Source organism: Gallus gallus, chromosome 4 (assembly GCF_016699485.2).
Source record: "Gallus gallus isolate bGalGal1 chromosome 4, bGalGal1.mat.broiler.GRCg7b, whole genome shotgun sequence".
Classification (NCBI taxonomy): Eukaryota; Metazoa; Chordata; class Aves; order Galliformes; family Phasianidae; genus Gallus; species Gallus gallus.
The window spans coordinates 51,161,869-51,189,093 of NC_052535.1; the positions used below are offsets into that span (position 1 = coordinate 51,161,869).

General features: G+C 39.6%; 1 protein-coding gene across 4 annotated transcripts in view; it reads right to left on the bottom strand.

Annotated features, from left to right (window-relative positions):
• Window positions 1-3,008: 3,008 nt before the first annotated feature.
• Window positions 3,009-27,225, bottom strand: part of TMPRSS11D (transmembrane protease, serine 11D) — a 48,375-nt gene continuing 24,158 nt past the window's right edge. For all 4 annotated transcript variants that reach the window (XM_040699757.2, XM_046940832.1, XM_040699758.2 and 1 more), the window contains 7 exons: window positions 23,672-23,739; window positions 20,916-21,079; window positions 12,082-12,120; window positions 8,937-9,132; window positions 8,000-8,259; window positions 7,100-7,242; window positions 3,009-5,821 (listed from right to left, as the gene is read on the bottom strand). In XM_040699757.2, coding sequence (XP_040555691.1) covers window positions 5,660-5,821; window positions 7,100-7,242; window positions 8,000-8,259; window positions 8,937-9,132; window positions 12,082-12,120; window positions 20,916-21,079; window positions 23,672-23,739 — 1,032 coding nt within the window. In that variant the 3' untranslated portion in view covers window positions 3,009-5,659. The remainder of the gene's footprint in view (window positions 5,822-7,099; window positions 7,243-7,999; window positions 8,260-8,936; window positions 9,133-12,081; window positions 12,121-20,915; window positions 21,080-23,671; window positions 23,740-27,225) is intronic.

Consider the following 27,225-nt stretch of genomic DNA (forward strand, 5'->3'; position numbering starts at 1 on the left):
AGTGGCATTCAGCCAGTGCAGATCAACTAAAGCAAGCTATGGTAACTTATTTGCAGTCTCCACAGAGCTCTGGAACCACTAACTCCACATCACCTTCCATTTGTATCATTTTCTCTGCCACCTCTTCTCCTCCCATTTCCCGGGTTCTGGTTAAGGCCCCAGTGCTAAGAGCCCTCCTACCAGGCTGGTGACATCTCATTTCAAGTCCCCCTTCCTTCATTATTTTCCCAAATTCCCAAATTTTGATCTTGTCTGTGCATTCACATCTGCTACATTATTTTCAGTTACATTAGCATTTCTATCTCATGTGACTGGTACATGACTGACTGGAATATGACTGACTTGATCCTTCCAAGTCTTCCCCAATTATGGGTGCAGCTTTTGTGATAAATTATTAAATAAGACTAAGAGTGGCTGGACATTCAAACACAGGCCTTGCTTTGGCAGGATCACACTACAAGTACTTGCCTGCTTGATGTGTGTTTCTTACAAAACAGAGAGAAGACATAGACAAACTTCCTAAGACCACTAGAGGCCACTAGAAGTCTAAAATGGTGCACTGCAGGATAAATCAAGAAAGCAGTACAGGAAGAATGCAATTCATACTAGTAAGGCAACTGATATTTAAGGCTGGTGTTTGCTTTTCAGCTTTTTTGCGAAAGACCTGAAGTCAGAGTATACCAATAAATATAAAATCAATTACATTATTTCAATGACTTAAAGAGCAATGCACATATCTCATGAAAGGAATTAAATGGAGTTGCAGCTATAAGGAGTGAAAAAGCAGTGAAGTTTAAAGATGGCACAAAAAGATCAGCTTTAGTTTTGCCAGTTTGATATTTTTTCTCAGTGATTTTTACCTTTAATTTGTGGTTTCTTTCCTTAAAAGTATGTTTCTCTCTCTATATATATATTTAAGGTTAAACTAACACTTATTATTTTTAAGACTGTATCAATCAAATATGTTATGAAAAATGTAAAAAAAAAAATCTGCTACATACCCTTTTTCTGTCCTGGTTATTGCACTCTTGAGATGCACATCACCTCAATATGCAGTCATTCCACATGAACCAGATTTTGTGTAGTAACATTGAACACTGAAAAGCCCTTTGCCTAAATGGAGAAATAGCAACAACCAGTTAATTCTCGTCTATCAATTCAGCAGGAATAAAGCAAAGGCTAACCATTAATGAAACTATAAATATGGGCATTCTAAGCCCAACTGCCAAATAAAACCAACAGGTTTTATTTACCGTAGAAGCCAATGAAACTGGTTCCCAGACACATCAGTTGGTAGCAGGTATACTCAGGAGCTCTCTTTGTTGATGGTACCAAATAGAAAGCATACAGGTTTTGTGCTTATTTTCCAACATTGCAAAAGTTGAAACATATGGAGCCAACTGACTTCTTTCTTTTCACGTACAACCTCATCTTTTAAAAACAAATATAAACCCAAGACCTTAGTTATAAAAAATAAAAATATTAATTTAAATAGAAAACAAAACAATCCTTTGTAGTTGTACCAGATTAAAGCAAGCTATAGTTTTTGAGATTGGCAAAAGGTACCAACACAAGGCTTTCAGCTTTCTGACTTTGAGGCCAATCACTGGTACCTTGCTGTGTGCAGGTATTGAATACTACTCTAAAGCCAATGTTTGCAAAAGGAGCCAGAGCAGATAGATGTAAAGCTCCCTTCCATCTGCTATGAAAATCCCAGCCACTTTTTAAGTCTTAATTTTCGGAATTTCAGGTGTAATTTCTAATTCTTGGTAAGAACTCCCTAATGAAGACTGGGAGGATGTATTTGCTTTTTTGACTTATTTAGTTAATAAATTAGCTGCAAATCTCCATGCCATTTTCTCACTAAAAATATGTTACACAATTCCCTTTAGCACACAGGCCTGTGCAGAAATATCCATAAATCCGTATCAGCAGTGTTTCTTCAGTAGGTTTCCAAACATCTTGTCATAGGCTATGGCTGGCCACGGGCTCTTAAAGCAGTGAGGTGCTGCCCGGTAAGGCTTTAATCTGCTCTTTTAGGAAGGACATGCAATGTGGAAGTGCTTTGCTGGCACATATAAAAGGCCCCCACCTTCACAATGTGATGGGCTAAAGAGCCTTCTCACTTAAAGCTGCTCTAGATAGTGACACCTTCCTAGAAACCACATTGACAGTGTTCTTAAAATCCCGATGCAGATAAACAAAGGTACCAATTACCCAAGGTGATTCCAAGCTAACATGCTTGAGAGCATTTCCAAAAGCAAAAAGCCAGCTTTTCCATGCACGTGTATCTCCAACACAAGCTGCAAGTTGCCAAATAAGTATTAATTGGGGTACATAATACCTTTTGGCTCTTAGCTCTTCTAATTTGTTAACAGGAACAGTAGATGTGGGATTGGAGTTTCTACAAGCTTTACTTACATAAGGTATCCCAATGACTGCTTGATGTCACTCAACTAGACCTCCTCAGGCGATTAGGCCTTGTGCAATCAGGCTCTTATTTCCTTCCTATTTGTGCTCCAGGTTGCAAGTTAGCATTGGGCAAGCCTCAACCAACTCGATTTGGATAAACAGGAGTTTGGAACATGCTTCTGGAAGCTGTAAATCTGCCTGGGTAATCTCAGGAGAATTGGTATGTCAGCTGCATAGAAGTCCCTACTGCCAAGAGCCAGGAACGTCACGTTACAAAGACTGGATTTCACAAGGCAAGAAGCAAGGTGGTTGTTTCCTGGATGAAGGTTCAGATATACTCTCAAATGTACATAGCACTAACTGTATTGAAATTCCCATTAGAGTATTTTAGAAAATTAATGTCTCCTTTCTATCGCTGCAGAAATGTCTGTAAAGCTCCAGCCACTGTTAGAACCGGAATTCCTAGGATTAGGAATGACCAGAAAGAGCTGCAGTTTCAGAATAGCCTTAGAACAAACTAAAGACTAGTCTATTCTGAATCAATCACACATTTCAACAGAGCTATTATTAAAGAAGAAAGGACAAAAAAGGAGCGATTGTTTTTAAATACATTTAATGTTATGAAATATATTACCTTTATATCATTCAAATCCTTACTAAATCTTAACAATAATAAAAGGTTTTTAAAAATCTTTTTCCTTAATCACACAATAGTCACTCTCTTTTTTTTTAATTCTACTGCAGAAAACAGAGTCTTCATAAATAAAACACTGACATGGAGTATAAGACAAACCCAGGCCAGACAGTTTGCTAAAAGTTTGTGAAGAAAAGTGCATCTGGCTGGCTCAGGACTCCCTGAGTAAGGTAGACATTATCCCACACGCCTCTTGGCTGTTTGGCCTCTCACAATAAAATCTGAAATAAAGGCTGCCTTTCTCATTTTAAAGGTATTAAATACGTGTTACTTTCAGTGTGAGGTAGGAACCAGTTTATACGGATTATAGATAACCCGGGCCTTGACCCCTTATTGCTGCCCCTCCATTTGGTAGGCAAAAAGATAGATTTAAGTGGAAAACAAAGCCTTAACGTCCCTGTGAAAGTGAACTATAGTTTACTTTCAATTGCAATTCATCTGCTGATTATAAGGAAGGGTATTCAGCTTCAAAACAATAAGAGGCACAAAAAACTAGGTGTAATTTCTTTTTCCCATTCTCTTACAGAAGTGGGACCTGAACACTACAAGAAAACAGTGTTCCCAAGTGACCTAATCCCAAACTCTACAGTTTGCATTTAGCCCAGAGTAAATTCTTAGTTTAAAAATAGCAGCAACTCAAAAGTGCATAAATTACAAACTTCATCAATAAATTAAGGAAACAGATTTGCTGCATCTGACTATCCTCCTAACTGTCCCAAGATCCTTTTCATTTTTAAATGAACATGGAAAATCATAAGAAAGATACTATCATTTCAAAAGCAAAGCTGAGCTAAAAACATTCAATTCTTTCTGAGACAAGGCATCTTCATTTTTGATGGTTGCTTGTTTTGTTGGTTTTTTTTAACTAAAATTCAGAAGATACGGAAAAAAGACTGGAAGGAGCTGAAAAGTAAGATGATCTCTCTCCCACCCCTTTAAGGATTCAACATAGGATTTAAGGATTCAACAAATGATGTGTACGTTTTCATTCAGGGTTTGAGTTTTCAGGAAATGCTAAGCATTGCTATTCCCATGGATTCTGAGTATTACAGAGCTTGCACAGTAGAAAGGCTGAGGAGAGACCCAATCCTGAGCAGAAGAGGAGGTGAGATGCTCTGGAGAGATTTTCAGTTGTTTTAAATTTAGTTGTGGGGTTTGCAGCTTCTTTCATGTCTCGTACAGACTCCTGTGAGTCCTGTATTCACAGCCTAAAAGCAGTCCTGTGGCCATTCAAAGACAGCAGAAGGAGACAGTACTGGATTGACATTTTGGTTCCATATACTGAAGGCCTGGGCTGTAGGGAACATCAATAGTCAAGTCACTGGACTCCCTTCCACCAGCAATCTAGTAGATGTCATGCACAGAGGTAGGAAAAGTGCTTAAACTGCATATAAGGATAGCGTTTACTCTGAAGTTTTCATCTGGACTGTTCTTCAATATGAAACTGCTCTTCAGACTCATAAGGCAGGATCATATTTATCCATGGCAGAAATTAATCCATCAGTGAAGCAAGATGGTTTATCACTATTTATTTTCTTTGCAGTGAGATGACTTCTGCTGGCTGGCATGCCCTTGGAAAGCACACTATTTCTTGACTTGAAGTAAAAAGGTAGTTCCCAGATTATTTGTGGCAAGTACTTATTTTTCCTTTAGCATAAATTTAAATGCTGGGTTGCATTCCAGTGAGCTTGTTCGTGGGGTCACACGTAACAAATAAAGCTTGGCAGAGCTAGTGTTTCTGTATCATTAGCATGTTGTAAGTTGAACAGAGTCTGTAGAGAAGGAGATTGTTCCAGAAGTAGCAGCACAGTGTTGCAATACAGCTCTTCTACTATAGCGCTTTTGAGTAACTTGAAATTCATAAAATCTACCAAAAAAAATCCGTTTAAAAATATGCTTTATCACAAGAACATCAAACTTCTGTCTTGCCCCATTGAACTAACTGCAAGCACAGAAATCCTCCTCTTCCTTAGTTAGGACCTACCCTCAGTCCTGGCGGATCCACTGTCAGCTATGAAGACCACTGAGCAGGGTGAGTATCCAGGGTCTCAGATGCAGTCTGTGCAGATGATGATCTCTAACAAGAATAATAATCAAGGGTTCACTTTCCTAGAAACACAGCTGTGACAATATTTGCTTCACTGGAGGAAGAAGGTTCAGCTTCCTCTATGCTTAGAGTGGTGGACATCTTCAGACCTCAGCCATAGCTGAAAAAAAATTCTTATTTCCTGAAAAATGTTTGTGTTTATTAAGGAGGTAAATTGCTAGCTTTTAAATGTTAGTTTAATAACACCTGATTATAATTTCTGATAAGAACGAGAACGCTTCAAAGCTCGAAGATGAGGAAGGCAATCTCATACGTTTAGTATAAATTTACAAGAGCTTAGGATCTCTGACAGCAAAGATAGTGCTTGCTGCAGGCAAAACTTGCTTTGACCAAAACTAATAGGAATGCAGATACTAAAAAAAAAAACAAAAAACCTTCCACAAGACATACAGAGAATTATGAGTTACGTGTAACCTATGTAATTATATCCATTTTTGATTTTGGAATTAGATGCCAGTTTTTGAGGTAATCCAGTCACGGAAATAAGTCACTCGTGTGTAAACTCCAGGTTTGTTTGGCTTGGCACATTCATCTCCCCAGCTCACTATTCCCACGAGGTACCACATCAGTCTAGAATCTGGAGTAACCAGCGGTCCCCCAGAGTCTCCCTGGAGAAAGAGGAGGGGAAAAAAAAAAACAATTTAATTGTTCAGAAGGGAAAATATAAGTCTCTTCATAGACAAGAAGGTTTGATGCATCCCCTAAGACAGAAAAGCAAGCAGTATTTCAAGAGCTGCCATCTGTGCAGAATCCAGGCTGCTTATGAGATTTGAGTCTGCAGTCAGTGGCTATTTCCTGTTTGCCATGAAGTCTCTTGACCCGTCTGTGATTGTACAGTACCCTTTCATTAAAAATCAAGCAAACAAAAAGTCTCCTTCTTGTTTTGTGAAGCATTCCTCATACTGCTTTGTCTTCTCCTCATACAAAGTCATTTTTTCGTTTTTACAGTAACCACTATCCTTTCAGCAAACTCTTTTAGTCACTTGCAGCAATAACATTTCAAAAAGGATTTCATCAGAAAATTGGTCTTCTAATTAGATAATATCTCCTTAAGACATTAGTCACTCTCAATGGCTAAATTCAGATACTGTTAATAGCATGATGTGGCAATAATAGCTCAATGGAAATCTTTCAGGGTTAAAGGCAATTGTCACACAATAGAACAAATTCCCCATCAACCAGCAAAATGCATTACTGAAATACACAGCACCTGCACCCTTCTGTTCAGGTCTCTTCAATGCTGAGTGGGACAGGAACAGAGGAATTAGATAAGTCTCCAGGACTTACTTGCAAGCAGTTTTGTTTAAATCCATAGGACTGGGATTCTGGAAGGGGTCTGTTTTGAACCAGCACTTACAAGTGTATTTTTAATAAGCAACATTAATAGTGGTTGCCTTTTTACAAGTAATCCCTATGGAAATATTTTTGCAGGTGGTAATATTTTTGTTCCAACACCTGCAAAAATATAACCACCTGCTAGTGATTGCTGTCCAGCAAATAAGGACCTGGTGTAGAATGGCAACAGCAAAGGAGGAATAAAGCATCAATATGAAGGATACAGGTACTATTTTTGAAAAATTGTTAGGTTTCATAGAATATATTATGAGAAGCAATTGGTCTCCTAGCGGCTATTTTGAGTTACAAAATGAGAATTTCATCTCATGCCATGAAAGGTTTAAGTTCTGAGTATTATACTAATTGAGCTCCTTCAAGATGGATTTTATGTGCTAAATAATTTTAAGAAATACTACTTCACTTTACATCTTAATTCCTGTTTGAACAGAGTGTATTTAAAGGACTAATATACTTTTAGTGAAGATTTCGTCAGCCAAATACTGGAACCAGCATTAAAATAGTTTTCCTTTCTAATTTTCAGCTATGGTTACCTGACAAGCATCTACTCCTCCTTCCAAGTACCCAGCACACAACATCCTAGGTGTTATGTCCCCATCATACACTTCTTTTCTGTTGCAAGTGTCTGAGTCGATAAGTTTCACTGTTGCTTCCTGAAGAGCATTAGGAGTCGGACCTGAGGGAAAGAATAGTTGAGGCATTAACAGAATTGCATTTAATGTTCTCTTACGAAGCATCAGCTTAATTTGGTGTAATATAGAGGTGTTACTTACTCTCTCTAGGTTGGGCCCTTAGGGAAAACGTAGATACTCATAGTGTCACTTAGAAACTGTAATATTAAGACAGAACTAATGATTGCATGGTACACAGTGCCCCAAGTGTAACACTGTACGGTACGAAGTTCCGTCTAATACCATGGAACACAAATTATCTGCCCATTTGGGCACATGATATGGGATCAAGGCATCTTGGTTCCCATTGCTAAAGACATTGCTAAATGTCTTCACAGCTTGGCCTGATATGTGTGAGTCTGGACAAGTGACCATATACAGCTCACTGTAGAAATTTTCTTGAAAGCCTGCACAGCTATCTGTAGCTTCTGGCTCAACCTGAGAGAATATTTTCTTAGGCCCTCCATTAATACATGCATGGCTTGACTACCTGTCTCAAGTATCCACAGTATAAAATGGAAAGGCTGGAAAAAGAGGACATTTATGCTATTTTCTGCTTAAGTGGATAGTACCACTCTCTTTGTCAAATCTAATTTTAGAGCAAGAAACTGCTGCTCACTGTTGAACAAATCTATTGCTCATAGAAAAAAAACTAGGCTTGCTGCCATACAACATACAGCTACACAAGTGCTACCTATTCAGTAGTAAATCAGCGCTACGGTTCGTGCAATACATGGGTTGCCTGGAAGACTTGGGACTCACCGTCATTGGTAAGCGCTCCCCAGCCTGTGATGACAGCATAAATATTATATGGAAAAGTCTGAGATGGCTCAGGCAGACAAACGCGGTGTATGTTACTTGTAAACTCAACTTGTTTAGAGAGCTTCACAAGTGCAATGTCATAATCGTGTTCTGGGTAGCGGTACATTTCGTGAATAATAATGGTCTTGACTGATCGTTTCAAAGTTGGTGGCTTCAAAAGAGCTCCAAAAGTAGCAGTCCACTTGTGAGGGTGACTCATTCTGAAAAAGGTAAGAGTGCTGTAAAATATTTGTCTGTAAAAACAAGTACTCACAGGATTAAACTTCTCAAGAACCTTTATCTTATAACCCCTTCAAGCCAGTTCCCTACTAGATTCTTAAGGCATCCATCACTTCCCATTAACACTGTGCCCCATGTAATTGTGGGCTGCTGCTAGAAAAGGGCAATCTTGCACTCCCTTCTCAACCATGGTCTCCTACTCCCTTCAACTTCTCATTCCTGATCCAGCCACTGTTTAGACACAGGGTGTACGTAATCAGTCCAAAAAGCTCTTCTGTTAGAAAAATCATCTTTGTTACTCTTTCTGGATGTTAATAATTCACTCAAACAGCTGTTTCATCTTACATGTCCTCCAGCTTCACAATGGCTGCACTTGAAACAAAAAGTTTGGAGAGTGCATGGCTGAATGCAAGGGTAGAAATCCAGGCTTAGAACTTCTGGTAGCAGCCTGCAGCAGCAGCAACCTAATTGCAATGTGAAAAAGCATCTTTAGAAACAAGTGATGGGTCTACCCCATCCCTGATTTTTTTTTCTCCTCTAAGGCAGAAAATTGTTCTCCTGGAAAGAGTTAGGGGTGTGTTGTAAATCTGGAAAGCCCCACAGCTTGATCCAAGCGGGTCACATTCTGCTGCAGATTCTCTCTAAGCTGGGAACTTACTCTCTGAAGCAGTGAGCGGCAGATACAAGCCATGTATTGCTGATGAGCGTTGCACCACAGCGATGGACGTTATTGTACTGCAAACTAGCTTGCCATGGCCAATCCCCAGTCTCTGCAGAAGACAATCCTCCAACTATTCGCAAGGATGTTGCTTTTGCTATTGATTTGACTGATCTATTCTGCCGTAACCCGCAGACTGTCAAAAAGGAAAAAAATATGTATTAGTTACTCTTCTGTTTAGTAAACATGCCTGCCAATGGCTGTAGGTACTGTGGAAAATAGATGTAAAAAATCACACACCGCTAGGTTCTCCAACAGTATATCATCAATATGAAAACATACCTTCCACCAGTCCCCAAAACAGAGATCCTCATGCACAACCCATTCTGTTAGAAGACTGAATGAACAACTGACTATCATGGTAAACCATGATGGTCAACAATTCAGGCTGAGGTTCATCAACAGCCCAAATCAAGAATCAAAACCCTTCACCATACAAACAGGACAATTCCCAAACGTAGGGATTGCCAACTCAAATATTTCAGGTGATTTGTCATGAGGACACAACATGAATTATGGCAATTGTCCAAGCCATGGCTTTTTACTAAACACACATGCAGACTACATGCATGTACCAAGTAAGTTGTTGCTTGGAACCAGGCAATCGTGCACTGCACATTGCACAAATGGCAATTTGCAAACGAACCTTGAGAGTCACTTCAGACAAAGAGCAACATGCCAATCCAAGCCAGAGATTAAAAAAAAAGCATGGATCCAGCATGGTGTGCACCTCCAAACCCAAAGAGGAATGAAAATATCTATGGTTTCAGCCACAAACCAGATATTCAGGAACAGCTGAAGCTCCCCAGTAGCTTTAGGAACTTCCTCAATTGAGGGAGATGCTTCAGCTTTTTTCTCCCATTCAGTCAGTGTCAAATTCATCTTACCTGGACCAAGACTCACTAGCTTTCATCCAGGCCCTGATTTCAGCTAGACATTAGGAAAATAGAGATATAGGACTATCCCGATTGATTGAAAAAGAGACAGAGCTAAGAATTATTTACATAGTGACAATACAAAACAAACTATTGCACTGCCTGTCTCCCTCAGACAGTGACCCAGAGGGGGACAACGTGGAAATCCGCAATACCTCACTGAAGAGCTGCCAGCACCAGACCCTTGAAGTCCTCAGAAGGCAAACACTGGAGCCAAGCAGAGTGTAACCTCTGCCCCTTCCTGCTAGGATCTGCACAAGGTGATGTTAACAGTATCTCATAGTCAAAAACAGCAGCGATAACTCAGCAGATTGAAAGCTGTTCATAAATTTGGGAAACATCACAATATCTAGAAACTCACGGGGTCAGTGTAGTGTCTGCACTGTGATGAAATTTAAAACTGCAACGAAGGAAATTAGTGGCATGTAAAGATACAACTACTTGTACAAAACTTCCCATGTGAAAGGAAAATGGGAGAGTATACCATACCTGATGAGATTGTCTATACTAGCATGTTGTCCTCCTGAAAACTATTGGTAAAAACAATTACTGGACTTAGATGTGCATAATGCACAATCAACTACCTGCATGGTCAATGTTCAAAACAAGGGAAAACTCACAGTTCGCTCAGGAACCCAGGAACACCAGAACTTAAAATGAACCCAAAAAGCAATGTTATTTCATCTTCCATTACTTGAAACCATTTGAAGATGGCTTTTTGCAACTTCTCAATCACTAAATAAGCTTTGTCCCTGAAAGCTTATACATCTTTAAAACAGACTACCTCAACTCAACCCCTACAAATGTATCTTTAGAAGACTGATCACACTGTCTTAGGTTTCCGTAACAATTTTTGTGCTACCAGCCATCTCAAAGCCATAATATTTTTATTATTATCAGAGACTGGCACAACTTTTGTACATTTTCTCATTATCCCTCCTTACTTCCAACACACACAAAAGGAAATACCAATCTCCCTGTTTCTAAGAGCACACTGAAAGCCACTATTTCAAACTCCTCTGCACGTGCCCATTCCTACCAGCTTTTGTGCCACCTTGCATTCAGATGGCCTATTACAGGCCTCTGCCTGGTTGCCATCCTTAAAGCATCAGGTGTAAACCTCATCATTTAGCGCATGTATGAATAAACAATAGGAGATGAATTGTTATGCTACAGCATCAAAGACAAGCATATATGAAACAGTCTGCAGTCTCTCCAAGATGCAGAGAGGACTGGGTGTCAGCCCTATGCACAAAGGATTAGATGTGACTAAGCACACATTTTAATCCATTTTTAATAGAGATTGCTTCTAAGTGTAACCTGCTCAAATCCCTGATAAGGACTGTCTTATCTTCATCACATTCTCATAAACCTCTCAGCTAGCTGCTGTGCTTGATGTTAGTCAGTTAGACCAAGCAATTACATTTTTCTTTATTGGAAGTCCTCACTGTTCACTGTTTGTTTTTTTTTAGTACCTACACCTAGGAGTTATCTAAATTTCTTAACCTAGGACTATCCAAATTTTTTAGCCTTCACGTAAAAACATGGCTTAGTGTCTGCATGTCCAATGACACAAAATAACCAAGTGTCCTGAACACCACAGTGCTCAGCCCTTGTTCACGCAGTCATCCATTTCCTAGATACCAGGTTTTACATTTAAGATGCACCCTCCACCTTCCGCACCGATGCTGCTGAAGACAGGATTGTGCTGTGGCCATCTGTCATCCATAGAGTGATGCAGCAGGACCTACACGTCTTCTCCCTGCACAAACCTGGGGATTTCTAACGAGCTCTCTCTGAACTGCTGTTATATTAACAGGAAGACCATCTCACTACAGAAAAACTGACAGAACTCAGAAGTGGGTGGGGACTTTTCCTAGAAAGGAGTTTCACCCCACTTATACCGATTGTTTTCGTCAGTAGTGAGAGTTTTCCTAAGTATCCCAGAAGGTACTAACAAAAGGCTTCCCTATGACTGAGTAAGGCTTCTTATCTAAGTAGGATTTTCTCGTATGCGTAAAGCACCAGGACACATTCATTTGACAAGAGGGAAGAGAAAAGGCTTTTAAGAGCGAGGAAAAGTGCTTGGAGAGTCTTAACGCTAATTACAATAATCAGAAGTTTCTCAAGCTTAAAAAGCCCTCACTTACTGTCATTGAAGATAGCTTCTGCTCTTCTCTTCTCCACAGCTGGAAAAAAAAAAAAGTCAGAGTAAGGCCAGGAAAGCATAGATAAGGCTTATCATCTCCATGGTCATCCAGTTCCTGTGGCTACTTGAGTGCTGCATGGCCCAAGAGGCAGAGGTAGGCTGCAATAGAAGCCAGTACAGCTCATACGTGGTTATGTCCTTGCACTGGTTGTCACAGCTCCACTCTGCGGTGCGGTTTGCTGTACAACTAGCCAGACAGTATCCTTGGAAGTCCAGGCCAAAGGACTGCTCTGGGTATGTGACAATACAATACACCTTGGCTGTCACTAATGAGCACTGGCTCAAGATATCAGTCTCTCCACCTGCTTACACAGCACTCTCTTTTTCATGAGAGCTACCATTCCAGGTGCTGGCAATCTGGAGGATAATCACACTTTTAAAACCATTGTTAAATTGTCCAGAGGTTCTTGTACAGTACCCACAACTTCACAGTCTACAGATAAGATAGCCTTTCTCCGCAGATCTCTGACCTTATCCACTTCCTTCATTTTTATTTTCTCTTTGCAGCTACGTAGAATAACATCCTAGCTTTGATCCCAAACCATGCTAACCAGGACAAAGAATTTCTTTTGAATGCAAAGGGCTCTGCCTGTTGACTACTGCGCTCTTACCATATTTTGCTTGTGCACTTGACAGTCTTCCTGGTATGCATCTTTGCAGTTTGCTATTACTAGATAGATACTCAATCTTTGTATGACATTAAGCAGATTATGATATAAAAAGGAAACCAAAGAACTGCAAGTGAGCATACAGCTTGATTGCAAGGAACATTAGAGAACAAAGCCAGCGGCAGGGCAAACATATGTGCATGCGACCACTGCTTTATTTTATAAAAATGGGAGGTGAGTTATAATTGAAAGTTTATATAGTGACACAGTTTTATTCACCATTCATATAATAAAGCAAGATAAGGTTTACCAGCGGGCAAGCAACAACTTGTGAGGGCTCCTGTCAGTAGAAGTGCTTACTTGCACTTAACTGCTGTGACAGAGAAAGGAGACAACACTCAAGTACAGGTACTTCTGTGCTTTGGAAATGCTCGCTATATTCCATTAATTGCCTTGGGTAATATCATTGTTTGTTGCCAAGATTTCTTAAATCTGTAATAGTACCAGAAAGTAAAAGTTACACCAGCAGAGAGGTTCAGCGGTGTTGCAAATTTTAACAAGCTAAAAAGCGAGGAAGAAACGGGTGGAGAGCCACATTAAAGATGTGGCTGATTCATCTATGTGGTGATACTGGCAAGAAGTTCTTTGAAAAAATCTAGCCCTATTAATTTATTTCAACTCTGGTAACCATCCAGTATTTTCCTGGAAATTCATACTATTTTCAGTACTATTCAGCATTTGGGTCATTCTAATATTGTAAAGCTGGAAAATGAAATAAACCAACAAGTGTAATAGGCAGTGAAAGCACATCTTTTGCCTTCAAGTGTAATATTGACTTTTAAAAATGATTATTATTTTTTCTAACTCCTTTCTGGGTGGAGACTCATAATGCCTGATTATCAAGCCAGAAGTCAATTATTAATACTTATATTATGTTGCAAAGCTAATCAAGAAGACAAAAGAAGCAACGAGCTTGTTCAAGCACAGTGCCAAAAGCAATTCAGTTGGCATGTTCTCACTACACTCAGTTTTGCTATGAGTCACACAGCTGTTCGGCAAGGCATCTGTCTACATCTCTATTTGGTTTTTTTTATGAGGCACCTGAAAAAACCTACAAACCTCACGTGGGCAAAATTCTGCTCTGAGACCTATCCATGGCTTCCAGACAGACTGTCCCAGATGTTGGTTCTCCAAATACGTCTCCATATGCACACTGTGAATCTTAAAACAGGATGCCTGTACAGCTCTGAATTTTAGCATATTTTATCAAGACTACACACTTCATGTACTCTCTTTTCCACCCACTGCTGAAGTGCGCTAAGACCTTCCCATAAGTTTAATGCTGTATTCATCAGGGTAGGCTCACTGCTGTGCTTTAGAGATCTGTCAAATACAACATCCTGACTGTCTATCTCACACTGAGGGCTGGAACAGAGGTACCAAAGAAAACATCACTGAAAACAAAAACAAAACAAACAAGGAAAAACAAACCAAAACACCTCCGCAGAATAAAGGCAGTCCTTAAGAGGCAAAAGCAGGTAGCAACAAAATCTGGGAACACATCACAAAGATTAAACTAAGGACTCAAAGACGCAGGACTCAAAACCATGATCCCAAACTCAGAGCATATGTAACACCTTTGGAAACCTGATTTGACATAACTTTCAGATGAGTTGAACCCACAGTAGGTACCATCAAAAGCAGAAACACTTTGAGTTGCAATATACTTCTGAAAAAAACAGGTTGCTTGCTGTCTCACCTCACAGGGGACTTGCCTTCATTTGTTACTTGACATTTTTGGCCTAGCCAGAGCACATCAGTTCAGATTGTGCCAGCCAGCATGTTGCAAGCCATGCTTTGCAAGGCACAAGATGATTTCTCTGCCCTGCTCATTTACTAGTTGTCCCTAGTTGTTTGTACTACCAAGAAAAAGCATCAATTAGTAACAATTAGAACTTCATATCTCATCCCAACCACATACAGCTGGAAAAACAGTTATTTGTACTGCATTTAGGAAAACAGTGTTCAGGTTTCTACTGTAAACAAGAACAAGTTCAACTTGAATATGCATTGCCTACCTGCCAAGTGGAACTCGCTATTAAATTAAAGCTTGCTCAACGTATAAGAGAAAACTCACGTTTAAATTAAAATCACAGCAATCTACTGAAATATGGCTCAGAGAAACCATCTTTCAAAAGAGGGCCCTGTTCTCCAACTGGATGATCAGTTAATATAGTTATTCTATGTATACAGTTAACTCAGTCTTTGGGACACATGGAAGTTATTGGTCTCAGTTTCATACGAATGAGAAAAGTGACCTGGTACAGTTATTATTTAAGATAATTATCAGTTAATATCCTGTTTTTACTCTTGATACACATTAGAGCAAGCACGGAAGGAAAAGGGGAGTAAGCAAAAGTAGGAAAGAAGATTGATTTTGGTAATTGCCTATAAATAACAGCCACTTAAGGCAAGGATTTCTAAAGGAGTTCAGTGTCCAAAGCCTGTGGATCTATTTCACAACCATCTAAATGTTTACAGGTTCATACTTAACTGCAGCGTGAACGTGACCACTCCTTTCAAAGAGATTCAGAAATTCCTACAGAAAATAAAGTGTGCTTGCTTTCTTATGTCTCTAAGTAACATCAGCATTAGAAAAGTCAATCTTGTGTCCACTGCCTCACTTAATTTAGTCGTGGAGACCAGCATTTACATCAAAGGGGAAATAACAACCAGAACCCTGAGTGAAACAAATGGAGGAGACATTACATTGAAGAAGTCTAAACAAGGAAAGCAAATGCATTACTAGAGGACATCATGTGTTTTCAGTGTGGAAACAATCAGAGAGGCCTGCAAAATTAAAGAGAGAAAAAAGCTGTTTCAAGGATCCGATACCAGGAGAATTACTAAATTTTCCACAAATGCTAATTTCCACAAGAATTAATTTAAAGGTTTCCAACTGCAGTTTTCTATGCACCATAACGTAACCACTAGTTTCAAAAGTTGTACAAGGGGAAATTCACAGTGGATGTTGGGAAAAATTTCTTCTCTGAAAGAATGGTCAGGTGCAGGAATGGGCTGCCCAGGGAGGTGGGGGAGACACTGGAGGTGTTCAAGAACTGTTTAGATATTGTACTAAGAGTCATGATTTAGTGGGGAAATATTGGTTGTAGGTGGACGGTTGGACTGGATGATCTTGGAGGTCTTTTCTGACCTTGATGATTCTATGATTCTAATATCTCTACCCTAATGATCTTCAATTCGTTCAAAGACCATGAAGGCCCCAGATACTGGAAGGAGATAGGAATTAGATCAGTCCTTCAGAGTGACAGACTCAACCATATTCCAAAAACTGTAAGTAAAAGGAAATGCAGCAGTTTCCTGAAAAACAGCAAAACATGAGTGCTCTGGGCTCATCAGTAATGACTTGCTCTTCCGTGGATACATCTTGCAGACAACCTAAAACATACTCCTACTAGCATTACTATAAATTCCTGCTGAGACACTGAGGAGTAATCTCCTCAGAGTTAAGCACCCTTGTGGAAGTAACAAGCATAAGTTAGAGACAGGTGATGCAATTCTCATTCCTTCAGCAGGGGAGAGTTAACCTGGTAGGGACAAGACAAAAGCTTTGTACCTTTAATTGTCCCTGTCACCGTGCCCTTCCCTCCCTGCTCCTGTCCACAAGACCTGTCCTAATATCTGTGACTTCCCCTCATCACTGCCTTCAACTCCATCTTAATTACTCTCCATTTTTCGATTAAGAGAATAGCCCAAATTTCACTGAAATTTATTCGGTCCAAAATTGATGATAATCTTCTCCGTACAAAGAATGAATGATTCTTTAATTCATAAACATCCCTCCTGTGTGAAAATTACATGCCATGTGTTGTCAGACATTCGCTGAAGCCACGTGCGTGGCAATATGTATGTGCTTTTAGAGCAGAGGATTCATTAGCCAATAACATATGCTGGAATCCTTATTTACAAGTCATGCCCTATGGCATCCCCAGTACAGCATATATTCACTTTCCTTTCATCCCATCCAAACTAAAGTAACAATTTCATCGCTACCAGGGAAAATACATTTTTTTGTATGTTTTTCAGTTAGCTACATTGAGCCATGAAGCCATTGGAACTTTAGTTTCAGTTAAAAGAAAGGAGTATCACAGTGTTTAAAATTCTACTTTAAATTCAAATTCTGGTGTCAGCAATGGCTTTGTAGTCCTGTCTGTCACTGTGAAGGATGAGATGTAAGCCTGGCACGAACAGAGAATGCAAAGTCACATTACTGGAGCAAGACAGTGAGCTACACTGCCACTATCCAGCGAGGGCTAACAGCTGCTGCTGACTTACCTGCTCTGTCTCAAGTACTGTCTCCTTCCCTTAGGCATACAGAACCCACCATTCATACAGTTGAGAATGAGAACTGTTTTATTCCGAGTCTTTTAATGCATGGCTCGGTTTTTGCAAAACTGCTCATTTTAAAATACATTTCAGTGTCTCCCATTTCAGTCAGGCTGTGTAAGCTGCTGCAAACACTGAAATATACTATCTTGTGCCAAGGTAACATCAACAAAGTGGGGGAATGTTGGATCTCTGTTGTATTTCTCAATGTGTTGATGCACATCCTGTTCCACTACCACAGGATGCTGTTGTGGGTTGTACAGATACCAAGTACAAAGAAAGCATAGATTACCAGATATATCCTTTGAGCTACAACTTGATTAAACATTATTCAGTAATTCAGGTCAGACACTCATCTGCATGTCTCCCAAAAAAGACTTAATAAAGAATAAAGAATCTATTTCCTAGGCTCTGTACTTTGCAAGGAGCTTTAGTAAGTACCTGATGCCAGATAAATAGAAATAATAACAGTTGACTTGTTGATCAAAACCAATTCATGACTCATTGTCCATGGTCAAAACCCTTGGCTGAGTGATAGACGGGAATACTTCCTACTCACTTTGAATAGTGCCAGTGATCTTGCAACCAGTTTCTTTCTGACGTCAAGAGTACATTCCCAAAAACACTTTTTGAGAGACTTCCAACCTACCTGGCAAGGGGAAATAGGCTGGCAAGCTGCTCTATACTTTGCCTAACTGGGATGCAGGCTGTGAGGTGACTCTACTTCTAACCAGGAAATCCTGGGGGGAAAAAAAAACAGAACAGCCTTATCTCTTTGGTGCCAGAACTATATAGAGGACAAACTGTAACTCCTTCTTTCGGTGCCAATGGAATAGCAAGTCCTAACTTGGGCTTTTCTAAATCAGTCATGACCGGACATCTCATTCTGTTCTCTGAAGAGCCATGGAAAGACAAGTTAGGACTTTATTTGATTCTCCACTGAAAAATACTTAGACAGACAAACTCCATTGGATACAAGTGCATAAATCTCTATCACCTCCCATTTCCTCTTAGACCTATAGCTGATATCTGGAAATACCACCGTAGTTGTCTCGGGGTCTAGAAACTATAAGTTGAACAAAAAAAGAACAGGGACTTCAGTAATAACACATCTGAAGACATCCCAAGAATGTTTTTTTCCGAGCCCTATATAAAGATCATTAACTGTTTAGTGATGATACAAAATAGAGACAGTATTATTTTGCCTTTTTTTCTTTGGTTTACATACCTTGCTGTATGGTCACATCAGTGCTATCTTCTATGTTTTTTAAAAACAAAACAGAACCACCAAAAATCCTCTAAACATCATCAGTTTAGATTTCATCTCCCCACAGCTCTTTATTCCCCATCCTCTGGAATGAAGAGGGAAAGCAAGACCCTTGGCTGGCAGACTAATTCTGTGCTTTTACCCTGGACTGCAGCTGAAGATTCCAAGCCTGCACCCCATCTGCAGGCAGTTTGCTGGATCTGATCCCCAAAAAGCAAACACTTTTGAGTGAAGTGCAAGTTGAGACACTGTTGAACAACAAGATTAGATCAGATGCTGGGAGGAAGACTTACTCATTCTCCTTATCAGACCCTCCTAGCATGCCATTTAAATAAGTGCCTGACCTGGATTTCTTCAACTGGTTAGCTATGCTTACCTAAGCTACGCTATATCGTGACCCCCAAATTAGAATATTTTCATGAGGTGATTACACTGAAAGGTCTAATGTTTTTTTTTAGAAACTATTATGAAAAAGTTCTAGAACTTCCTCAAGATAGGCAAGGATTCCAGCTTGCAAAACCATCAAAGCTACAGTGAAGCAAAAGTTAGAAAAGTAATGCGGAGCATGCAACAATCTAGGGCTTCTCAGCTGTCCTTGATTTAAATACTAGAGTTGGACACGGTATTTTAGGAGGGAAAGAGAAACTGAAAATGCAAAACCCCTCTGGATTGTGGGATCTGTTGTAAAGTGTCACTTCTCCCAGGAGTGTGGAAGAAGGACGAACTTTGTATTTGAGACACTAATTTCCTCAGAAAGTACAGGAGAGCTCCTGTACTCTCCACTTGAGTCAACCTCATTTTCTTAAATGGCACTGCCAAATGTAGCTTGCTTAAGACTCATAACAGTTGAAATACTATTCGCTAAGAAAGATCCAAATTTTATTGTTGTCTTCTAGAAATGGCAAGGTATTGTTTATGTACCTTTGTATCATGTGTAACAATTGCACAATGCTAGTCCTGTCCTGAGTAGCAGACCTATGTAGTCAGTGTTTTATAGTTAAGATGGGACAGCCAATTAAAGCAACAGGAGGTTTATCATACAACTTTATCAAAGCAACATTGAGATGCAATCTTTATCTGAAACCAAGTATTTAATGAAGACACTGTGATTCAATTGTACCAGATAATTTTTTTTAACTAGCAACTAATGTCTTACTGTAATAGTTCTGGTGCAGTTCAAGGCCAACAAAAACAGAGTTTTGAACCACTTCTCTCATTTACCAGATTAAATAGCTAGTAACTTGATGAGAATATCACATTTATTTTCTAACAATCACCTTTATACTCCTTCCAATTTTATCCCTTAAGCAAGCCAAACTAAACTATTAAGATTCAGTAAGTCATGATACAACCACCCTTAAAAAAAAAAACAAAACAAAAAAACAAACAAACAAACAAAAACCAAAAAACCACCACAGCACTCTTTCAGTCCCTTTGGTTTATGTCTACATGCTGTTTCTGTCTGAAAGGAATAAGATAAGTGGTGCTTCTTTGTCCACAGAAATGACATTTACCATCATGAGCCATCCCAGTGATGAGGACTGATTGGCCCATCAAGAAACAAAGGGCATATGACAGCTCATATTTGAATTTCCCTACATTGTTGCAATGCATCTCCCCACCTCAAGCACCAAGAGGCAGAACAAATGGTTGCTCTCAATCATTTTTGAGTGGGAGGAAGCCTGGATCCATCCAGCATGAGATTTGGCCCAAGATCCTTGTTCATTCAACAAAGCTGTCTGGCCTCCTTGCACCTCTGCTGGCTTAAGTAGTCTAGCATGAACAAGCAATCAGGAAGTATACGTATCCATGTACTGTACTGTCAGTGTTGTGCTAGGAGTAAGCAGAAGAACTGCAAAAACAAGTAAAGCAAGTATCTGCCCCTTCCTTTTGACTAGCAACTCATTCTTGAAAAGTCTGACTCACAGAAAAAATGCTAACTAATAAACGAAGTTTAGCCATATGCAGAGACAAGAGTCTAAGCCTACAGAAAAACTCTCTAACAGGTCAGAATTGTAGAAGCACAAAGGAGGAAACTCCCCTTTCACTATCTGTTTGGTAAATCACTAAGTTGAAAACATTAAGTAAAAAAAAACTAAAGTTGTTATTCCCCACATTGGTCAGATGCCAATTTTCTTAGTAAAGAAAAGGGTCAGATCCTCACCTGGGAGGTCACACTAGTAGGAACACTCTCTTTTCCTTTGACCTAGGAATCTGAAAGGAATTTTGATCCCCCCAATAAAAAAGAATTTTTCTAATGTGTGTGCTGTTTCCTCACAAAGACTGTCATCCAGGCATAGTTTTTGCACTTTCAGGCTCCCTGGGGCTGTAAAGACCTAAGGAGCATGTTTGCTTGCACTGCTATATATCATAACACTGTGGTGAGGCTCTCACTCTTTACCCTGATGGGTAAACACCAACAGAAGGCAAGATCAAGTTAAATCAATCAGAAGAGAGCAATAACTAGATTTAAGAGAGAAGTAATATCCTTACTTGAGACAGTAGAAGATGTGACATCTATTCGCAGGGGCCCAGTGTATTTTTTCAGGCCCCTCCGTAAGATCCTTTCAACTCTTCTGCGCAGCGCTTCTTTGCAATCCGTGGCAGAGAACCAGAACGTGAGCAAAGCTTCTGCCACCACACCATCAGCATCTGGGCTGCAAACCAACAAAACAGTCTGGTTACCTTCAGCTCATTTTTACACTTCTTAGTTTTCATATTAGCAACAGCAGTTTAACAGAGGAATAAATACATGCTTGAATGTTCTGTACATTTTTGAGAGAATTGACTTAAAAGAAATCCAAGAAGTGCTGCATTGTCCAGTGTATCTTAGGCTAAAACAAGGCATGATATTTTCTGTGAATAAATGGCCAGACCAGTGTTTCAGTCTTAGGGTCTAAAAAGCAGTCACTGACCACATGTTTGCAATGCAAGAACAGGAGGGAATGGAACTGGTTTGCTTGCAGCAAAAAGCTGGATACACAGTACTTCTGAAACATCAGACAGATAATTATCGGTACCTAGAGAGACTTTGCAGTGCCCTACATGTACATAGAAAAAAAATCTCCAACTGCCATCAAAAAGGTAGCTAAGAAAAGAAGAGAGAGTAGTCAACCTAATTTCCACCACTGCAGCCTCACGCAAAGTCGGAGTATCTGCCTGGACATTACTGTGTGAAGCCAAGGAAGTGAAACAGAAGGTTTTCCAGTTATATCTCACTTCTTGGAGCAGTTGTAATTATATAAAGGAAAAAATAAAATTAGCAGAAAGTGAGTAGCTTATGCACAAATCATGTAATTAGCTTATGATAGTAGAAAAGAACATGCACCAGAACAAAACAGATAGTTCTGCTATTGCCAGTGAAGGGTAATGAAAAGGCCAGGTATTATTAGCCCACCATGATATGCCAAGTGCTTCATAACTGAGCAGGCAACACACTCCTTGCCTCAAGGATCTTGTAACTGAGACCTAGTAGCTAAGCTATATGTGAACTTTCCAACAGGCAGTTTTTTCCCTTAGCGCCAATTTCAGCGTGACTGCTACTCTGTTTATTCTCCAGATATTATCTGATCCAAATGTGGGTGTTGCTTTGCATTTCTAAGGTGTTCCTTAACCTCTCCCCCCCCACTCCTCTTCCTGTGCTGTGCCACACTGGAATTACCGTATCAACTCTTGCAAGTACACCACACCTCTTGAAACCCTCAGGTAAGTATAGCCTGCCTTGAATCACTCTCTATATAGAAAAGATCCAGAGCCAAAGACACCCATCAAGACATATTCTGTCTTTATTGGTAAATGGTGGTTATTCTTACTAATGCATTGCTTATTCTGACCAAAAAATAATGCTTTCCAAACAAGCTCACAAGAATGACTCTGATTAGCAAAGCTTGCAGTCTAAGCACTTAGAGAGGCATGAAGTTTGCAGAAAGAAATAATATATTTTATTAGGCCAAATGATACATTTGAAGAAGCAAACAAGATCTGGTGCATGCAGGTCATGCAACCAGCATTACAATCATCACAGCAAGCACCTCGGCCTGTCCTTGGGAACAAAGAGTGATGAAAGGTATTACTTCTCCTTACATATTGGCCTCTCAGATCCTTAAACATTATTGTCTACACTTACAACACTACAGACAGTATCTGAAAACATTCCCAAAGATGCACTGAAATAATCAAATAATGACTTGCGTGATAGGCCTAACTGGGAGTTAAGCGAAGATAAAGCGGAAGCAAGGATTTCACAAACAAAAGAACTACAAGGAAAGATCAAACACTAGGTATTAGTGGCAATGAAAAGAGAATAAAACAGAACAAGAACATCATTTCACCACCATAATCCCTGATCTCTTCATCACGAAAAGTGGCAGAGCAGAGATTCAGAGCGAGGCAAGAAGAAACAGCCCCTGCAAGGAACAGCTGAGCATACAGGAGCTTTGGAAAAAAAAAATGAGCAGAGCTCATGGGGTTCAGAAGCAAAAAAGGAAGCGTCTGATACCACTGGATGCTCAGCGAGGAGGGATGGAAACTGACTTCGACCACTTCCTTCAGCATAAGAATTACAGGCCACCAAATGATCCAAAGGAGGTGGTGCTTTCACAAGAAGCTCCTTATTAAAGGATGGAGGTGCAAGAAGTTTGGGATTGGACAAGTGCTCAGAAAAGACCTCTGCTGAGGGTTGCCAAGCAGATAAACCATATCCATTTCAGGAAATCCCAAGTGGTAAATAGCTGGAGATAGGTATCATATGGAGGAGCAATTATCCTCTGCAGTAGTTATCCTGTGCTGCTGCTGCTCCATAAAGCATCTGCTTATGCCTGCTCTTAGAGATACAGTAGTAGACAAGAGAGTCCTTCCTAACCAGCACAGCAGTATTTATGTTTTACTTGACAATATTAGCAGAGTAGCAATTGTCAAATGACATCATGACATCTGCATTATTATGAAAGAAACAGTTTTGAAAATGCCATTTTTTTTTTAAGAACTTTCAGATAGCTCAAGTTATACCTGTTTTATCAGCTAGTCCTTGCTGAAGATTTGAGCACAACCTCATACAGAGTTCAGACTGACTGAAATGTATCTTCTGCACCAAAATCCAAAGATTAAGATTAAGATCATGCTCAATTGGAGATTATGCTCTGGACATACATAAGATTCCCTACACTGAGTCATATCGACGACTCTCTATCTGCGCCTGGTGAGCATTTTGTTACATCTCATCTGTGTGTGTTTTTTAGAATCTTACGTACCTCACTCTGACTAAGCGTGAGCGGATGTACTTCTTTCTTAAAATGGAACTGTGAAATGTCTTGTCCACCTGTTGAAAAAAAAAAATAGAAGTGAATAACAAAAAAACAGAGGATGTTTTGCTGGAGGGAGCATTCAGAAAAGAAACACTGAGTTACAAAATCACAGATTGCAGAGCCACAGAAACACAGTCTAGCCCAACCTCTTAATAATACAATGCCAGACTTCCCTCAACTGTTCCCCATTTAACCTAAGACACACTACATCATTATGCCACTAGATTACTGTTCCATTTACTCCTAGGCACAATGGGTTAGTTATAAGCATTCTGGAAACACAGTACAGCAATCTTTCCAAATGAAGCATCCAAAAGGCTGCTTACAGAAAGGATACAGCATGTTGTGCTGTGCACTGCACCAAACCTCTCTTGTAGGCATCTTTTTTGATACAACGTTTAGTTTTGCTGTAGATTTCTACAGGACTAAGGATACCAGTGAAGTCAAATTCTACACGCTCCCAATCACTGTTGTGATCTGCCATCTTCTGATGAAGAAGTTTAGAACTTGTTTTTATAACTTCTGAGCATAAGGAATCAATCCACAAATGACATCTTTGTTGGTACCAGCTTAACCACATCCTGCTTAAGGTTGAATGTTGTCTCAAGATTGCATGATCAGTGTGAGACAACGCAGTGTGATATAACAGAGTATGAAATTCTGCCAGGAATGCTTCAGGATCACTGAAGTATTGAGAAACAACAAAGTCACAACTGAGTTATGCAGTTCCTTGTACCAGCAAGACCCAGCAAATCAAATGTATACACCCTATAAGTGTCAAATGTGTTACAGGGGAAAAAGAAAAAAGCAAACAACACCAACTTAAAAATGCTTTACAGAATCATGCAAGTTTAATTTTTTGTAGGTTTGAGCCCATTAAGGCAGTTTGATTCAGAACCAAGTCTTCAGAGTTCTCAAAGTTCTGATGAAGTCTCAATACTGAAATAAGTAAATAAATCAGAACTCTGGGGATGATTCCTTCCAGAGAACACAAACCCCTCTTTCCAACCATGGTTGTTCTAAAACGAAGCCAGACATTGATACATACAGAATAATTTCAAGATTAAAACTGCCTATTTTTGAGTGATACTAAGGTGAAAAGGATACTGCAGACAGAAAAAATAAAAGTATTTCACAGTCACACACTGAGTTGAAATCTTGCTGTTACTGACAGTTATCTGGAATTGCTTAAGCACTTGGAACAACAGACAGTTACATAGAAAAAAAAATATAGTGGACAGATATCAACTGCAACAAGCTACTGCATATGGAAAATGGAATTTATACCACCAATGTGCAGATTACCCACTGCTACCACTGCCCTTCACAAGACATGTATTTAGAAATAAAGAATAAAGTATTTTCTTTCCTTCAATTCTGAAGCCTGCTTCCCTCATCCATGGCCTTTGGTTGTTGGAGGTGTTTTCCCTCAGACAAAACACTGATTATTTTTACTTATATTTCGTGTCACAAATTTAAATGCTTCCCTGATTATTGTCTCAGTGAAAAACCATCATTAATTTTCCCCATCTCCAGATTTGCCTTAGTACTACATCTCCAATAGAATAAATGCACCAATTTTTTTAATTTATTTTTTTTTTCTAGTGATCCTCACAGGGTCTTTAACATCTTCAAACCTAATCAGGTTTTTTTGTTTGTTTGTTTGTTTGTTTTAACTTTTGTAACCTGCTGTATCTTATCAGGACTGGCATACTTGCCAAATCTCTGTGCTGTGGCCCCTAACTCTCACTTTGCTGATGAACTGATTTCTGACAAATATGGATCTATCCCAGACATACTCTTTCCTTCAACAATGATTTTGGAAACCTGAATCATTAGCAGTTTACAGTCATGTAGATCTTATATAAGAGGAAAAAAATTTAGAAAGATATGTGCCAATAATAACTCGCAGAAAATAATTGCCTAGCTCATATTTTTACCATAAATCTCCTGGTAAAACCTTTCACGCCCATATCCAACAGTACACATTTTTCTCCAACGTGCTTATTGCTTTCTTTTCAATCTGAGTAATAACTCTGGAAGCAAAAGCAACTAGAACTTTGTTCAATAACTAGGTGGGACCTGGGCCTGACTGGGTGAAGCATCTACAGTCATTTTAAGCATTTTGTTTTGATTGCAGCCATTCAAAGGAGACGCTGTTATGTTCAGATCCCTTAATTTCACCACTGATTAAGTGCATCTTGCCTGTTTTCCTGGCCCTTGTCTAGCAACTGGTGAATGGTGACAGCCACTGTTGCTGGCAAAGTCTATAATCATTCTTAACAAAGTGCCAAGTACTGCTTCTTTCAAGTGAACAGTATTTTTGTGACAGACTTTATTCTAGCATTTGTTCAAATAAGATGTTTGACAGATGAATGTAATGTAACCTAGTATTTTGCTAATTCAATTTCAAATCCTCTTTTTATTTTTAAATCAAAACTTTTCTCTATGCAGTAAAATTTTCTAAGACAAACTGGACTTCACTCTTGAACCTTGGCCTTTCCATGCTTCTACAGTAGCTAGTACCAAAAACAAAAGAAAAGGGCAAAACATTCCCATCCTTCTACAAATCTACAGCCACTCTTCTTTGTTCTGTACAGCCAGAAGTTGTTTTACACCTTGATGAACGAGACTTGTTTTTCTATTCTACCTTGAGTAACTCTGGATCTCATCATCCTATTCTTCCCATGTCGCACTGTGTCAGCAGGGCCAACCCTCTGAACCCAGAGAGCTTTTGGTGATGTCAGAGTCGGCAGATACGCCCTGCCTCCCTGAGACCCAAAAGAAAAGCAAGCTCTGGAAGTAGGTCATGTGTGACAGCAATCAGATTGTTCACTATGAGATGAAGCTGACTTGAGCTGTGATTGTCCAGATGTGTAGCTGGGTCTAGAATTGACCCAGGTTGGTGTGGCAGCCTTGCGTTCCTCTACCACACAATGCTCTGTCACCTCACACAGGACAAAAGGATTCATCAAAAATGTTAACTTAAAAGCAGTTTGACAGAACTTTCCTCTGATATATTTGCCGAATCCACTGAATTGTGCTTTTGGGATGTTCAAAGGCATTCATTAGGTGTGGGAGCGAATCTTCTTACTGCTCAATATCACCATTCTTCTGTCTGCTGCCAGTTTAGTCCTTCTACAGCTATCTTCAGACTAGATTTTTCCCTTTGTCTTGCCAGCTCTTTAGGATGTAAAGATTATTATCAGTGATTTTTAACAGTTTTTCAAACTAGAACGTGCCGCCTAGTGTGGTGACTCTCTTCAGTATTTGACAGTAACGAAACAATACAAATTACACTTATCAGTTGTGTTAATTCTGCATCTATCATCTAACTCACTGGCCAATTTGTATCCAATGTACAGCCCAGCCTGCTGAGAATCCAAGCAGCCATCTGACCATCAAGCAGCAGCAGCTTGGCTGGAAGCCTGACATATTTGCTACACAGGTTTCCGCTGAGGGGTTAGTGGAGAGCCCAACCAGAGATGAGAGGAAGAGAA